Source organism: Rhinatrema bivittatum, chromosome 3 (assembly GCF_901001135.1).
Source record: "Rhinatrema bivittatum chromosome 3, aRhiBiv1.1, whole genome shotgun sequence".
NCBI lineage: Eukaryota > Metazoa > Chordata > Amphibia > Gymnophiona > Rhinatrematidae > Rhinatrema > Rhinatrema bivittatum.
The window spans coordinates 34063598-34079709 of record NC_042617.1 but is presented as its reverse complement, the minus strand read 5'-3'; the positions used below and the strand labels follow the sequence as shown (position 1 = coordinate 34079709).

The window sequence follows — 16112 nt, the reverse complement described above, 5'->3', positions numbered from 1 at the left end:
CGGGCTATGCAACATTGCATGAAGCTGCATATAATAAAAAAAAATATGAGGGTGGCTTTTGATGGAAAAACTACTTGCAGAGATAGCAGGCACATATCTGTGGACAATAGAGCAAAACTACTCGCATAGTTCAGCTTTGATTATTGGTAAAAAAAAAAAACTACCCCTGAGGTTTCCACCAACTCTGGCAGTTTGATTATTGCCCTTTCAGTTTTAATTGTTTTCCATTTTGTTTTGATTTGACTTTGTGCCCATATTCAAGTTTGAAATCTTAATCAGATTTCCTGCTGTTTGACCAAATGTTCTAAAAACTACAGATTTTCCAGTCTGACTTTTCTCAAAGTCTATATTTATTTCTTCCTTGAATGTTTGGTACAATTTGAACAGAACAAATGTCACACTTTGGAAACAAAAAAAAAAAAGAATTCACTTATCGTTCTGTCTTTCTAATGCATTTGAAAGGAATATAAAATCCATAATGATTTCCAGGTTGGAGGTCAGTGCTCTCTGTACAGTGCATACCCCGTGAGCATGGGCACAAGGGAACCAATGTACTAATGTGTGTTAAACGCCTGCATTATTCACTGCAAGGGGTCAACATGCGGAAACTAGCCTGCGATAATAATATTAACGTGAAATAGTTCTAACTTCGTTATGTATGTACCTTGTAACCCGCCCCGAACTTTGGAGGGGTGGGATATAAATATTTTTACATAAATAAATATGCCGATGAGTTAATGAGATGCAAAAGTATGCAAAATTGCTCATTACCTATTAGTGCAGCAAAAAAGTAGGCATATTAAAAAGTAGGGATGTGCAATCGCTTTTCCCGAATTAGGCTATTTCAACGAAATACTATTTCTACTGATAATGAGCATTTCCAAATTCTTTCGGTTGTTTGAGCCCATTCTCTTGGCTCTGTTCTTCACCTGGTCTCCTTGGCCAATTTTTCCCATATGTTCAATTCACCTGGCTCCTCAGCCCAAGAGATAGCCTTATATATTTTCTAATATGACTTTCATTATTATTATTATTAATGTGTATAAGCCCCACCCCTGCCCCTCCCAAAGGGTCAACTCCACCACTCCCCGCTCCCGGCCCTTCCAGTGCATCAATCCCCCCCTCCCCCCCCCCCCAATGTGGCCTGGGTCCACTATTGGCGCCATTTAATAATAATAATAATACTTATCTCACATATCTCTTTAGCATTTGCTACATCTCTTAATTGAAAAAAAATGTAAACAAAGGAAATTACGCCAGTTAAATTTACAGAATATGCCATTTTCAAAAGCTGGGAAAATGTTTTTGAGATCAGAGTTATAATCTAGTTGGCGTATGTGTTATGGTCAAATCTTCCCCAAATCCAGACAAGCTAGGACAGGTGTCACTCCAGTAGTATATACACGGCCCTCCTCTTTTTCTGAGAAGCCATCCATTAACTGGATGCAATCTCAGATCCATAGATTTTCCCAGACTTGGAAGAACTCCAAGGACATCATCCCTTATCGGGTCCTACTTCTTTTTTTTTCAATCTCAATCTATTGCTGACTCAAGGATGGATTGCTCCATTGAGCCTGGTGATAATTATTAAAATCAGGCAGATTTATACCTCCTTTACCTTTTAGATCGCTGCAGAAATTTTATGCTAATTCCTGACTGCTTATTCTGATGCAAAAATCCTGCCACAATATTAAAAGGTGAGTTTTAAAAGCCCGGCGCGCGCCCAAACCAGGAGAGAAGCGAGTATGCCCAGCCGGCACATGCCGCGCAGATTTTAAAAGGTGCCCGAGTGCGCGCATAACTCCCGGTCTGCGCACAAATAAGAAGTTGCGAAAAAAGAGGCCGGGGCATGGTCTGGACAGGATGTGGTCTTGGTGGGGCATGGCGCGGTCTGGGCGTGGGCATTCTTGGACTTTAACATGAAATGTGCGCGTAACTATTTACACGCACGCGTTCGCCGGGGTCCCCCGCCGCATAACTTTACTATGGCGTTATGGATGGCGTGTAAGTAATAAAATAAAAAAATCCTAGGTTAGTCAGTGGGGTTTTAAGGGTAGGGGCCAAAAGAGAGGTATTTAACTGTGGGGGGGGGGGGGGTGGTAGGAAGTTTCATCCCTTATCTGGGCGAACTGGGGAAACTGGTAATTGTGTTGGTGCACAATGTCTACTAAAATCCCTCCACTTACGCGCTAGAGGCGGCATTTGCGCGCGTCCCCATAAAATTGTGCTAGCGTGCACGTGCATACAGCCTATTTTATACCATGCGTGTATATACGTGTATATGTTATAATATGGCCGCGTCCTTTGGCGTGAGCCGGCATAGGCGTGCACATGTGTGCCGGCGCAGATGTTTCAAACGTACCGTCCCTATGTGCAAAAGAACTCTGAAGGTAATGCCAGTGGCAGCATCATGAATAAGTTTAAAGCCAGAGGGAGCCAAATTATCCGTGTTGCATTTGCTCTTCTTGACCAGCTGATATGCAGGCTTCTCCACTTACAGTTAGGTGCTTTCCGCAAAGGGTCGTAATTCAATTGGTATAGCTCGCCATAAAAATATTTTTTACTGACGGTCTTTCAGATTTTTAATGAGAGTCTAACTTTTTGGTGGCACACGTTTTACCATCACTGTTTTGTGCATAACTAGTTTTTCGATGTCGGGGTTCGCCAACTCCTTGAGTACTGCAGTCTCACAGAGCCTAGTTCATTTCCAACCTGGGAACTCCTTTCCCTGTGAAGGGCTGGCTTTATCCACACCTTAAATACTTTTACCATAGGACGGAGGATGGATTGAAAGACACCACCTGGTGTTGCAGATTGACTGTAAAGCATCTTTCCTCGGTGGGCTGTCAGCCATCTAGCAGCCTTGTCTACCAATCTGCAGGTTGGTAGGAGTTTTAACTTTCAGCTGCAAACAGACTTGCTAATGAGTTTGGGGTTGCTTAAACAGCCATATCGGAGCCTTTTATTAAAGTAACGTGTATTGGAAGCTTGAGGATCTTACAGCCTTGGCAGAATTCTAGAAATCAGAACATTTTACATTTGCCCTGCTTAATCTCTATTAGATGAAGGATTTCAGTTAAGAGAGAGTCTGGACGCATGTCACATGCAGAGGGCAGTTTTCAAACTGGGTTGTTTTTTTTTTTTTCAATTGGTATTTTATTGAAAGTGAAAACATGAACATTGAGCAAACACATTAACAGGAATACAGCTTTTTACCCGGGTAATTGAGTGGTAACCTGGGTAAAGTCAGGTGCTAAAATTGCCCCCTCCCTTCTGCAAGTAACTGTATACTTAGCTGTTTCAGGCCCTTTTACCTACACTGCACACGGGTGGAGGTGGCAAGCAACACTTGGGAACTTCATCCGAAATCTCCGTGCCTGCTTTAGAGCGCCAGTTCTGCATCTGCTGGTGCAAAGTCCCTGCCTGTGGCACCAGCTGGCTCCCTGAATTTTCAAGAGGAAACGCTGCAAGCCACGCGGTTAAGTTTAAAAATTGCCCCATGCAGTATACTAATTTATTAATTTTAAATAAAGCATGACGGCATTGAGGCATAGCATTGAGCAGACTAATTGATTAAACATTGCAAACACGCAGTCATCCTAGTCCTCTGAAAGATTGTTTTTTGCATCCAATATTAAATCAATTTTATTTGCAAAAGAATTCAAGTATCTTTGAAAATGAAGAATTATAGCTGGAACAAAACTTCAAAAGTCCACAGGTAAACAACTTCCAGAATGTGTGAAAGCTGGGGGTATGTTCACCTTTTAACTGGTACCTCCTTAATGAAGAAAAAAAAATGCGACTTCCAAAATAGGTTGCAGATGTAAAGGATCTCCGTGCAAATGAAGTAAATTGCCTCATCTATACCAGCTGCAATGATAGATCCCTAAATAATCAGAAAAATACTCCAGTCACCTACATGCTAACTGCAACAAATACTAATTGATGAAAATGGCTATCAGAAGGAAACCGTCAACTGCACATATATATTTTATATTGAGGGTAGATTTCCAAAGGGTTACGCGCGTAAATCCTGGGGATTTACGTTTGTGACCGGCCTTACGCGCGCCGGGCCAATTTTCAAAGACCTGGTCAGGCGCGTAGTCCTGGGGCCTTGGGAAAGGGGTGGTCCGGGGGAGGGGGCAGGGCAGGGCTAGTCGAAAATCTGGCCTTTACAATAACACTCTTGATCATGTACGAGTTTGTCAGATTTGAATTGTGTGAGGTGCCTGTGAAAATTGTCTAAAGCAGTTTGTAATGCAATGCAGCTCAAATACGTTATTCCAGCTGGCGCGGTGGTTGCTTGGTAGTAAAGTCATTCTAAGCAGCATGATCTCTGATCCTGTTATTTATTCCTGATCACGATTTGTAGCATTCAGTATTGCTACAAGGGCCTATAGCAACCAGGTTTTTGATGGACTGCAACTGAATTTTCCAGTGCTATTAATCCAAGATTTGGCAGTGCTAGCCCATGGCTTTCTTCTTTAATTGATACTCCTCTCAGTTCAGAGACTTTTAGGAGGTATGAGTGTAAGCCTAAGCACATATTTCAAATTGTGATCTGCTAAGGGACCAGTAACGGTACTGTTACTTAATGCACTGGGTGTTTACTTGTCTTAGAAAGCAATATCTATCGCAACAGAAGAATTACGCTTGCAACATTGGGAAGCACAGGTGGAAAAAGTCATACAACTCCATAATCAGATTCTGGTAAGTACAGAACACTGGTTATCACTCTTTTGTTTTTTCTGCAAAAGCAATTTCAAGATGAAAGGGAAGTGAAGTAGGACTTTCAAGATGTGTGAAAGCTGCACTCATCAGTGCAAAGATCAGAATAAAACATGTCTGTGTGATAAAAGGAGGATGCTCCTTAGAGTTTGAAGTACTGGTCATACAGCACAGGGGTGGCCAACTCCCGTCCTGGTGTGCCACAGACTAAGATTTGCCATACTAGGTCAAACCAAAGATCCATCAAGCCCAGTATCCTGTTTCCAACAGTGGCCAATCCAAGTCACAAGTACCTGGCAGGATCCCAAAGGATAGATAGATTCTATGCTGCAACTCCACCTTAATGGTTTATGGACTTTTCCTCCAGGATTTTGTCCAAACCTTTTTTAAAAGCAGTTACACTAACAGTTTTCATCACATCCTCTGGCAATGAATTCCAGAGCTTAATTATGCATGGAGCATTTTTAAACCAGGTCCATGCTTGATATTAACTCTTAAAAGTGAATTTTAAAAGCGATGCGCGTGCAAAACGTTGCAGATGGCTGTGCAAATAGTTGTCGTGTGCGCTAGGGCTATTTTATAAATCTTGCACATACGCGATGTGCAAATATCTTTCATCATGTGAAAAAGGGCGGAATAGGGGCGGGTTTGGGGCATTCTGGGGCAGGGCCAACATTTCCATGCATAAATCCTGATTTTATAACCAACGAACGCAGCGTGCGTAGGGCTGTTACCTGCGCATAATTACTTCTGCTCTTTATCAGGTGTAAGTCAGAATAAAACTCTTCATAACTGAAAACTGACTGGATGAGGGGTCTGGGCAAACTGGGAGGGAGTGCAGGTTGAAGAACCAGAGAGGTCTGGATGACCTAGAAAGCGACTGGGCATACTGGTGGACTACTTGGTAAAACTGGGACTTTCATTCATGTGCGCATGTTATAAAATGTGCTCACTTATGCATGTAAAAGCCGACAAGTCCATAAGGAAAATACGTGAATAATGTTTACTTATGTAACTGCTTAAAATTAGGGGCACCCATACGTGCGCTAGGCATATTTTATATAATGCACCCTCACTAGTGAATGTGAGCTCGCGCCATCATTTGAAAGTTACCTTCTTAAAACCTTTCAAGCTGTTTCCTTTCAGTTTTTTCTAACCACTTGCCTCATTTTATCATAGTCATCCTTTTGAAAGTTAAATGCTGTCGCGGTTTGATTTTTTTTTTTTTTAGTGTCCTTCCTCCTGTTGTTAAGTCAGATTTGATAATTTTGTGATCACCTTTGCCAAGCAGCTCCAACACTGTTACCTCTCGCACGAAATCCTGTTTTCCACTAAGGCCTAGGTTTAAAATGGATTCCCCTCTTGTACCAGCTGCTCCATGAAGCAGTCATTTATTTCATCAGGAACTTTATCTCTCTAGCATGTCCTGATGTAACATTCACCCAGTCAGTACTGGGGTAATTGAAATCACCCAGTATTTCTGTGCTGCTGATTTTGTTAGCTTCCCTAATTTCTTTCAGCATTCATTGTCTGTTAGTTCATTCTGGCCAGGTGGATGTTATAACACCCCCACTGCTATTTTATTCCCCTTTTCACCTGGAATGTCTATCCATAATGATTCAATAGTGCATTATGTTTCCTGCTGAACTTTTATCCTGTTTGACTCAATGCTCTCTTTAACAAACAGTGCCACCCTTCCACCAATTTGATCCATCCTATCATTTCGATATAATTTGTACCCTGGTATCACAGTGTGCCATTGGTTATCCTCCTTCCACCCGGTCTCTGAGATGCCCATTATATCTACATCTTCATCCGGTGCTATACATTCTGACTCTCCCATCTTATCTTTTAGACTTCTAGCATTTGTATACAGACATTTGAATATGCAATCCATCCATATTTTCTCCTCCCCAAACTTAAACACGTCCCTGGGAATGCCTTGGTTAAAAGTAGGAGTGTTGTGGAACCATGCATGTACTGTCGGCTGTGTTATGGATGGCCAGTTAGCAGACAGCCCTTTCACCTGGATAAATCAATACTTACCCAGATAAACAACTTTTGAAAATTACCCTCACTGGGAGGGAGGGGGGGGGTTATTTTTTAAAATCACACAAGAACTATTCAAAAAGATTAAACCTTCAATTTTTGAATTTTCCTAAAACTTCTATGATTGCTCTTCTGGAGATGTCGAAAATGTTCTATGTTGAATTTTTAAAGGTCCCTCCTGCCTCGGTTCTTACATTATCCAAGGCGTTTAACCTTGCATCTGACAGCTTTAGCCAATGGGGCATTACCTGTTGACACTGCTGATTTAACTACTTTCTTGCAGGACTCTCAGGATGCGGTTCAATTTAGGGCAGCATTGCTTGTTACATCCGTGTTAGACCCTGATAAAGCAGGCTAGATCTTTAAAACCCTTGGATTAGCCTGTGATTTAATGTGCAATGCAAAACCAGTGACTGATTTTGAGGGCTAGAGTGGTAAAATTTGTTTTCCAAATGTGGCGGCCTTTTCAAGCCAGTGTTTCAAAATGCTTGCAGGCTCGTCATGGCGTGATGTTAGTAGGTCCCACAGGTGGCGGCAAAACAACCGTGAGAAGGATTTTGGAAAGAGCCCTGGTCATTTTACCCTCTCTTCCCTGGGATAGCCATTCCTATAGCAACGGTGGTTTACAAGTAAGGGATTTTATAGATGTTTTTTTCATGTTATGTTTGAAAATCATTTATTTCGCCTGTAAAACTAAAACATCCGTCTATAACTTTTAAACGTGATTTAGGGGTGGGCCCTGCATACGGCATGCATTGTTTCTAGCAGCCGTTAGAGGTCTTTTTAACTGAAGCCCGTTGATTATTAAGATAATCAGTGTGCCTTGTTGTTTTTAATTTGGGGGGGGGGTTTCCCCTCAGAATTCACCAAAGAAAGGAAAAGTAGACACTTTCGCCATCAATCCAAAGTGTGTCACGCTGGGAGAGCTGTTTGGGGAGATGGACCCTAACACCATGGAGTGGTCGGATGGACTGCTGGCGTCAGCAGTTCGGAAATTTGCAAAACACCCCACAAAAGAATTTGAGAAGGAGGAGGCAGGCGACAGCCAAACTTCAGCAGCCCAAGTGAGTTCAGGAGCTTCAAGTTTTCGTATTATCTACTCAACCAATGATAACCAAGGGTTTTACTGTTAGCCCATTATTAAAGGAGAAGCAGACTGCTTAAAGTCACTTCCCCCGTAATTCTAAACCCAAAGTTTAATCCTTCTTTTTTTATTTAATAGCTACGACAGTGCAGGAAAAGCGCCGTCTTTCTGCTAGTTTTGTTTTGCAAGATTGTCCCTTCGTAAGTGCCTGCTTAGTGCGTCTACCCTGAAGAGCTTTGAGGTTCCTTGGCATCCCAGAGGAGAGTACTCAGAATTTCCTGATGCGTTTATTTAAGCCGCAGCAGGAAATCCAAATCCTTGCCAGAAACAGCTACAGTATATTCAAGTACTATTGTTAGAACAGTTTTCTAATTTAAAAAAAAATGACTTGAACTATGTTGGAATAGGCTGTTTGTTCTTTAATATGCCAGTTAGCCTTGGTGCATATGAGCAGAAGCTTATTAGACAGCACTGGACGTCTCTGTGTCAGTCGCCTCCCCTCCCCAGCCAGAACTTGGAAATGGCTGGATGTAGGTTTACCGGATTTGGTGTGGAGGTAAGTCCATGGGCAGACATCAGACCCTGGAGCTAGTGATCAGTTTGGGGCAGTGCTGGGGGGAGAGGCAAGTTGGCAATTTCGCCATAAGAAATGTATGGGGGGGGGGGGGGGGTTGAACCCAGGCTGACTAGGGTGTTGTGGTTGTTACTTGTTGATATTGTATATTTGTCAGTATCACAGCTGAGAAATCTCACAGTCAGATTGCTTGACTTTCCATATGCATTTCATGTCATAGTTTTATTTTTTCTTTTCTTCCAGCTCAGCAATATGATGGCTTATGACAGTGACCACGAGATCTCTGCAGCTGAGACGGCAGACGTTACTGCGTCTAGGAGAAGTACCCAAGCAACAGAAAGCTTTGATGCATTTAGTCATCCCAGTAAGCATTATGACTGTGCAGATAGATGCATTTTTGCATAGAAGTTCACTTTTAGAGAAACTACTTCTGGGAAAGAAGACTACGTTTACCTTTTTGCTACCAGCAGTTGTAATGGTGGTTTTGGGGGTGCTGTCCAAGCAGCAGGCATAGCCCCTGAGTGGAGAGAGGATGGAAGGAGCTCCCAGGCATCAGTGCCTGGCTGGAGAGTAAGCTGGGATATGCCTTTAAAAACAAGTTGTTAGTTCTGCTCAATCACAAGAAATAACTGCAGTGGTGGATTACTCGGAAGGGAACAAGGGTCTAGAGGAAAGAAAGTCTGATGGCCTCAAGTGATGACTAAGCCATTCTGGCATCAGAAGTAAGCCAGACCGCTCTTACCTGCATGGAAGGGTCTCGCCAGCAAATCGTTCAGAAATCACGGATCACCTGGACAGGAATCTGAAAAATCAACCTTTGAAAGTAATAAAAACAAAACCATATGATGGCAGAAAATGACTACAAGGCTTACATAGTCTTCCATTTTCCCTTCCTTTTGCATTTACCACAGACCCTGCTTAATCCTTTTTTTTTTTTTTCACTTTCTTAAGAATCCTCTGTGCTCTTTGCCTAGGGATCCTCTTGAATCCTAACGCTGTTTTAACCTCCACCGCTTCTGTTGTTTCATGCATCCACCACCCTTTCTGTGAAGAAATATTTCCTTGTTTTACTCCTTGCCGCTTCATGCCGTGAGCTAGAACTTCCTTCCCACTGAAAATTACTCGCCTCTTGTGCATTATTCATATCTTTGAAGTATTTGAATGTCTCTGTCATATTCCCCCCTCGCCTTTTCCTTCTCTACGGGGAACATAGCTCGATCCTTTCATCTGGTTTTCCTGTGGTTCAGTTGCTGATGTGTGACCCCCCCCCCCCCACGACAGAAGTAAGAGTGTCCCCTCCCCCAAACGGGCCACACAAGACATTGCATTAACTGATACCTTCATCAAAAATTTTAAAATTTGTGTCATTTTTACAAGCAGAGTGGCTTTGGCATTTAGCGTTAATGAAAGACAAATTATAGTGAAGGTACGCTGTATGGTGATTGATCCAAGAAGATTTGACCAGGACCCACTCCGTGTCTTTCATTCCCTCAGCAGAAATACTTTTCAAAGCAGATCCATAGGAGACTACATCCAAGATCAAAACAAAGTTATGATTATACCCAGGTCTTTAATGCTTTTATTACTGCTTTATCTGGAATAGACTTCCGTTCGATGATCTAAATTACTTCCATTACTGTAATCTTGGTTTAAATTTTAAAAAAGAAAAAAAAAAATCTGTTCATCTAGTTTGCAAAAGCTGCTTCTTCTTTCAGCGTTTACATTAGGAGCCCTCCGCAATGATAATACCGGGCATCCGAACGCAGCAGAAATCTAAAAGAAGGCCCGATGTTTGTATATCTGTTTGTTTATTCGTTATATTAATTTATATCTCGCATTTTTATGCAAGTACTAATGGGCAGGGTACAAGGAATAAAGCAGTGTAATGCAATCAGATCAGTAAAACACTAAACTAATATTTAAGACAAAATGCTAACACTTAAATATAAGGGGCCTGATACTCAGCGGGCAGGTAAGCCAGATAACGGCCGCTGAATATCCACTCACGTTCAGAGGCCTCTAGAGAGCCGAATAAGTCGTTAATCCGGCTGTCTCTTAGCCAGACAACTCCGTGGGTGGGCAGTGGGCAGATTGAGGCAATGCTGCTTGGCCAGATAATTTATACGGCTAAGTAGCGATACTGATAGTTAGCCAGATAAGTTGTCTAAAAAAAAAAAAAAAAAAAAACGCATCTTATCCAGCTAAATCAGATATCTGGATAAGTAGCATTTTTTAGGCTTATCCGGCTATCTGACTTAGCCCGCGGTCAAAAAAAGGGGTGGGGGCGGGGGGGGGTGAACGTATGCAGCCAGCCGTGCATTTACCCCTGCAAATTGGCTTTTACAAGTGTAAGTCGGGATATTTTGTAATATGCGCAGCAATGAAATGACCAGTTTTACCAATTAGTCTACCAGTTTGCCCAGTCCATCTGCAGGTCCTGCTGAAGTCCTCCCATTTCCCCAGGCCCCCTCTCTCAGTCAGGATTTTACTTTTAAGATGTGTCTGATCACTTACGCCTGATATTGGGCAGGAGTAAATATAAGCGAGTAAGATGCCAAATTTACAGGAATAAACTGCTCATAAAATAGCAACTTACTCAAATACATGTTGGCCTACCCCTTTTTCACACATGCAAATGCACTTAAGAACCCTGATTTTTTGCGTGTATGTTGAGGTTTATAAAATAGCAAGAACTCGCGCCTAGGCAATTTTACACGTGTAACAGGTAATTGTTAGGATCCCCGGCTGCAACCGGGTCCCCTTAGGGAGGCACAGGCAGGCAACCAGGTCTGGCCTTCCTCCATTGCCGCTTGCTGCGGCTGACGCTGACCGCCACTACAGCGGCCTGCCCTCGTGGCCCTCCACGCTGCCAGCCTGACCTCCGCATCCAGCCCCCAAGGCATGCGTGCCTTCGCTGCAGATTTAAAGGGCCTGCGGCGGGAAGGTTCCACGTGACCCGTGAAGATGACGACAGGCAGGGTGGGTATATATACCCTGCCCTACTCTAGCACCTTGCCTCAGCAACAGGTCCAGCTCAGTTTTGAGTGAGAGTTCTGCGTTCTATATTCCTGTCTGAATCAGCGTTCCTGCCTTGCTCCTTGTTCCTGATTCCTGTTCCAGATCCAGCCTTGCTTCCTGTTCCTGACTCCTGTTCCTAGCATTCCAGCTCCTTATACCTCTGGATTGATCTCCTGGTTCTGACTCTGCTTGGCCTCTGACTGGTAACCTGACTCTGCTTGACCTCCGCCTGCCCTGACCTCCAGCTTGTTTCTCAGTCTATGCCTGTTCGCTGCTCGTACTAACCTCTGGCCTGTTCCTGGTTCCGTCTGTCTGCCGCCTACCTCGACTTCTGCCTGCCTGATGCTGCTTCTGCCTCTTCCTCTGGTTCCATGCCTTGAGAGACCCCCGCCTAAGTCCTGCTGGCCCTGGTACCCAAGGGCTCAACCTGCGGGGATCGAGGGTGGTATAGGTGAAGCTCCAGTAGGGTCTTCTCTGCCTGTTCCACCTCCTGACGATGAGGACCAGCAGAGGCCCTCTCTTGGTGGTAGTGCCAACCTCGTCTCGGCTCAAGGGTCTATATTTCCAACAGTAATTTTTAGTGCCCGCAGCTTTTGAAAATGTACCTTTATATATATATATATATAAGGTACATTTATATATTTATATATAAAATATAGTACAAAGATTTCCCTTGGGATTAAACTATTCACACTAACCCTTCTTCCTCTGTGATCGGGCAGCTTACCCAGATTTTGTTTATTTTTCAGAGAAGGTTTAATCCTCCAGTTTTGGCAGTGTCCATGATGTTTGAACAAAAGAATCAAAGGTTTATCCCACCTATACAATTACTTAAAAATACACCTCCTACCTGTCCATGCAGAAAATATTTTATTTAATATTTTTTTAAATAATTTTTTTATATAATTAGTTTTTAAAAATTATAAAAATTATTTTAAAAAATTATTTTCTGCATGGACAGGTGGGGGGTGTATTTTTTTGTAATAGTGTTCATGATGTTACTATGTTACCAATGGACTCTGGTAGCAAGGCGTTAATCCAGCTACATGCTCCCATATCAAACAGCTTTTTAATCTCTGCCAAAAGTCCAAGAAGGGATCATCCTCAACTCATAGCTCAAATTCTGTGTTTGGTTCTAGATTTTTTCTTAGCCAGTAGGTTAAGAAGAAATGAAATATACACTAATTTTACCAAATGTATACACAGCTGAATGAACAGCTAAGCGTAGACGTGAATAGTCATCCTACTAGAATCTATGATTGATGAGTTAAGTGCCTTCCATTGTTGAAAAGAAATGTAGCTTGAAAGCTTCATCCACAGTCATGAGCTTATAGACGATAGTCCAGGTCAATTCAGGGATAGAAAAATCTGCAACACAGATTTTGTAATTCTCTTGACAATTGTGATTGGCGGTCTGATTCAAAGCCCCTGAGGGGCCAGAAGAAACAACTGCTCAGGTACCTTTGGTTTTACCGTGTTGCAGGTGGTGGAAGGGAGGGGATTTAATGGCCCGGGAGGAAGAGATTCGCAGCCCTGCGAGTCAGGGAGGAGAGAGGGAGAGTGGGGGCAGCGTTGCAGATCAGGGGAAGGGAGGAAGAGCTCCTTGGTCCCTTGGGTCGGGGAGATGCATTGGCCAGTGGGGGATTTTTGAGGCAGCAGCCAGGTTTGCAAGGCTTGAAGGCTTCTTAGTAGCTCTTTCCAAAACCAACAGCAGGGCCCCTGCTATCCCAGGAATCTGCAGCGCGAGAGAAATTCTGCAGCAAAAGTCAAACTCTATGGCAGTTGCTATGGAACCGCAGGTAACCAAGGGCCCTGGCTGTAGCAGACCCTAGTCTGTAGATCATTTTCTCTAAGAAAGGCACCATCATTTGTTTTAAGGAAGTTCTTTTCAACTACCTTTTGCAATCACATCTGTGATATGATGCTGAACTATGTTGCTGGTTTGTTTGGTTTTTTTGGTTTTTTTTTAAAAAGGTCATTAATAGTCATTACGTGCATTAGAACTCTAATTTGCTCACCAGTGTTTGCCTTGTAGGTGAAGCTGTGACTGACTGGCACTGGATAATCTTAGATGGTCCAGTGGACACGCTTTGGATTGAGAACCTGAATACCGTGCTAGATGACACGAGAACCCTGTGTCTGGCTAGCAGCGAGAGAATCCTCTTGCCCATTGAATTCAGAATGATATTTGAGGTGGACGGCCTTTCCCAGGCCAGCCCTGCTACCGTCAGCAGATGTGCGATGGTCTACATGGTAAGCATCAAGCAGCTTAACGAATAATTCATTTTGTGTCTTAAAAATGTTTTTGCTTTGAATAGCGTTCATCCATTGTAGAGAAGTAATGTGGCACACCAAAGCTGAAGAGTAGCAAAGGGTAATGGGGTGGGGAGAGTGATATTCAAACTGTCCGCACTGGGGCAAAGTCTACAGGTATTTTCTATCCCTTGGACCATGCACCGGTTTTCAAAGCAAAAAGTACATGTGCATGTCATTTCCCTCTCCCAACCTAAGCACGAGAGACGATTTACGTGGGAAAAATGCTTATAACCCGTGTAAATGGCTCTGAAGATTGTCCTCTAAAAGTTCAATATTCAAAAGCCATTTAAACGGATAACTCAAAAGTTATCATTCTAAACAGCAAATTAGGCATATTCAGCTACGTTTCCGGTTAAATTATAGCCAGATAACTACTTATCCAGTTGTAATTTAGGCCAATATAAAAGGGGCGTTTCAAGGGCGTTCTGGGGAGGGGTTCAGTTACCCGGCTAACTTAGCTGAATATTTCATATATCCGGCTAACTTTACACCTGCTCCTGAGCACGTCTAAGGTTATCCGGCCTTGTGTAGCCGGATAACTTGCTACTTAATCAGATATCTTTAAAGATATCCAGCTAAGTTGCACTGTCAAAAATGAAAACCAATAAAATACATACAGTGGGTCAACCACACTCCCCCCCCCCCCCCCCAGAAAAAATAATCTTGTAAAGGCCTTGTCGGGCCATACCCTCCTCACCCTCCCCCAACTCGTTAAAATAAAATATAAACAAACCCCCCCCCCCCCCCCCCCCCGGTCCCGATATATTTCAAATTATCAAGGCAGGCTGCATGACCTCTTCCCTCCCACCCACCCACCCATGAGGGTTAACTATATGGTGGCACCCCTACAACCTTCCCCCCCCCCCAACACCTTAAATTAGTTTGCCGGGAGCAAGGGACCCTTCGCTCTACTCCAGGCGGCTGCACACCGCTCTATGAGAGACAGCGTTGGAAGTGTAAGCCCTTGGCCAAGCCGTTTTTAAAATGCGCTCGGCACGCGCAAGGCCCAGCCACGCGCATATCCCCCGATTTTTACGCGCGCCGGACTTTTCACATTTGGGCAAAAGATATCTGTTTAAGTACCACATTATCCGGCCACACAAGACCTGGATAACTGTAGAACCTAACTAAACTTGTCCACTAAATAACTCAGTGATTTTTGGCCTCTCTATGTTTAAGCCTCAAAGCAAATTGAATAATCGGCGTTAATTGCGTGTAATTTACTGGTGTTTCTCGTTCTTCACTGTGCGATGTGTTTTTATTTTAACATTGTCATGTCGTTTTGAGTAAACAAATCTGGCTCCTAAGACTGACAAGGATTTTTTTGAATGTTTAATATAGAGAAGCCCCGTCAGCTTAAAACCCTCACGGGACTCTTTTCTTGCATGGCTAGCTGGATTGGAGGGATATGTACAAAGTCATAGGATCAGTAATGACAAAACTTGTAGTCTCCCCTCCCGGCTACCAGCCCACGCGCCTGCAAGCCAGGTGGCTCTTGAACTCACCTAAAATCATGAACAAAATTAGTACTAATGATATTCGTATTAAATTATGTAACTAATGTTCTTTCAATGCTGTTTTTTAGATTGAAGAATTCATGAATATAATGTAATTTAGGGTCCGTGTTTCTATTCGCTAATGGGACTATGCATGCCTTGATTTTATTCACAGGACCCTATTGATCTAGGATGGAGACCTTATGTTAGCACCTGGATTTCACAAGTGGCTGCAAAATTAACACAGAGTAGCGCACAGTACCTTGAGAGCTTGTTTCAGAAGAGCGTGACCAAAGGACTAAACTTTATAAATAAGCACAAGAAAGTTCAGCCTTTCCCTGCACAGGAAATGGGCATTGTGACGAACCTCTGCAGGGTTCTCGACGCTTTCTTTGATTTCATCAGCAGAAATGGAGGCTTTGGTCAGAGTAAGTAAGGGCACAAGCATTCGTGTTGGTTTCAGCTTTCATTGTGTCTGTCCGATTGATCGGTGATGTTAGTTATTATATATATAACATGCGTTGCCCGGACTTCCAGTAACTTCACTCCTCGGTGAACCCTAAGAAGAGTTCCTTGCTTTGAGCTTCATCGTGATTTTGTGCATTTTACGCTCTTGGACGTTTGCCTATTTACTTTACAAGCTACTATATTAAAAGAGACGCAAATCTGTGTCGGTCCTCAGATGAGAAGGCAGAAGGAGAAATAGCATTCCTTTTAGTGCACACTGTGAGTGAGAAGCTCTTTGACAAACTATCTCACCATCAGTGTTTGATGGTTTTATTATATGCTGGGCATTATACCTATTGAATGTGAAGCTTGTACCTAGTCTGCTATTATCCACAACATC

At 43.1% G+C, this 16112-nt stretch overlaps 1 protein-coding gene across 2 annotated transcripts in view; it reads left to right on the top strand.

The window, feature by feature from the left end:
• The window catches only part of DNAH14 (dynein axonemal heavy chain 14), a 461040-nt gene that overhangs the window by 202110 nt on the left and 242818 nt on the right, over positions 1-16112 (top strand). For both annotated transcript variants that reach the window (XM_029593090.1, XM_029593089.1), the window contains exons 36-41: positions 4621-4710; positions 7272-7406; positions 7638-7841; positions 8679-8799; positions 13489-13706; positions 15441-15693. In XM_029593090.1, coding sequence (XP_029448950.1) covers positions 4621-4710; positions 7272-7406; positions 7638-7841; positions 8679-8799; positions 13489-13706; positions 15441-15693 — 1021 coding nt within the window. The remainder of the gene's footprint in view (positions 1-4620; positions 4711-7271; positions 7407-7637; positions 7842-8678; positions 8800-13488; positions 13707-15440; positions 15694-16112) is intronic.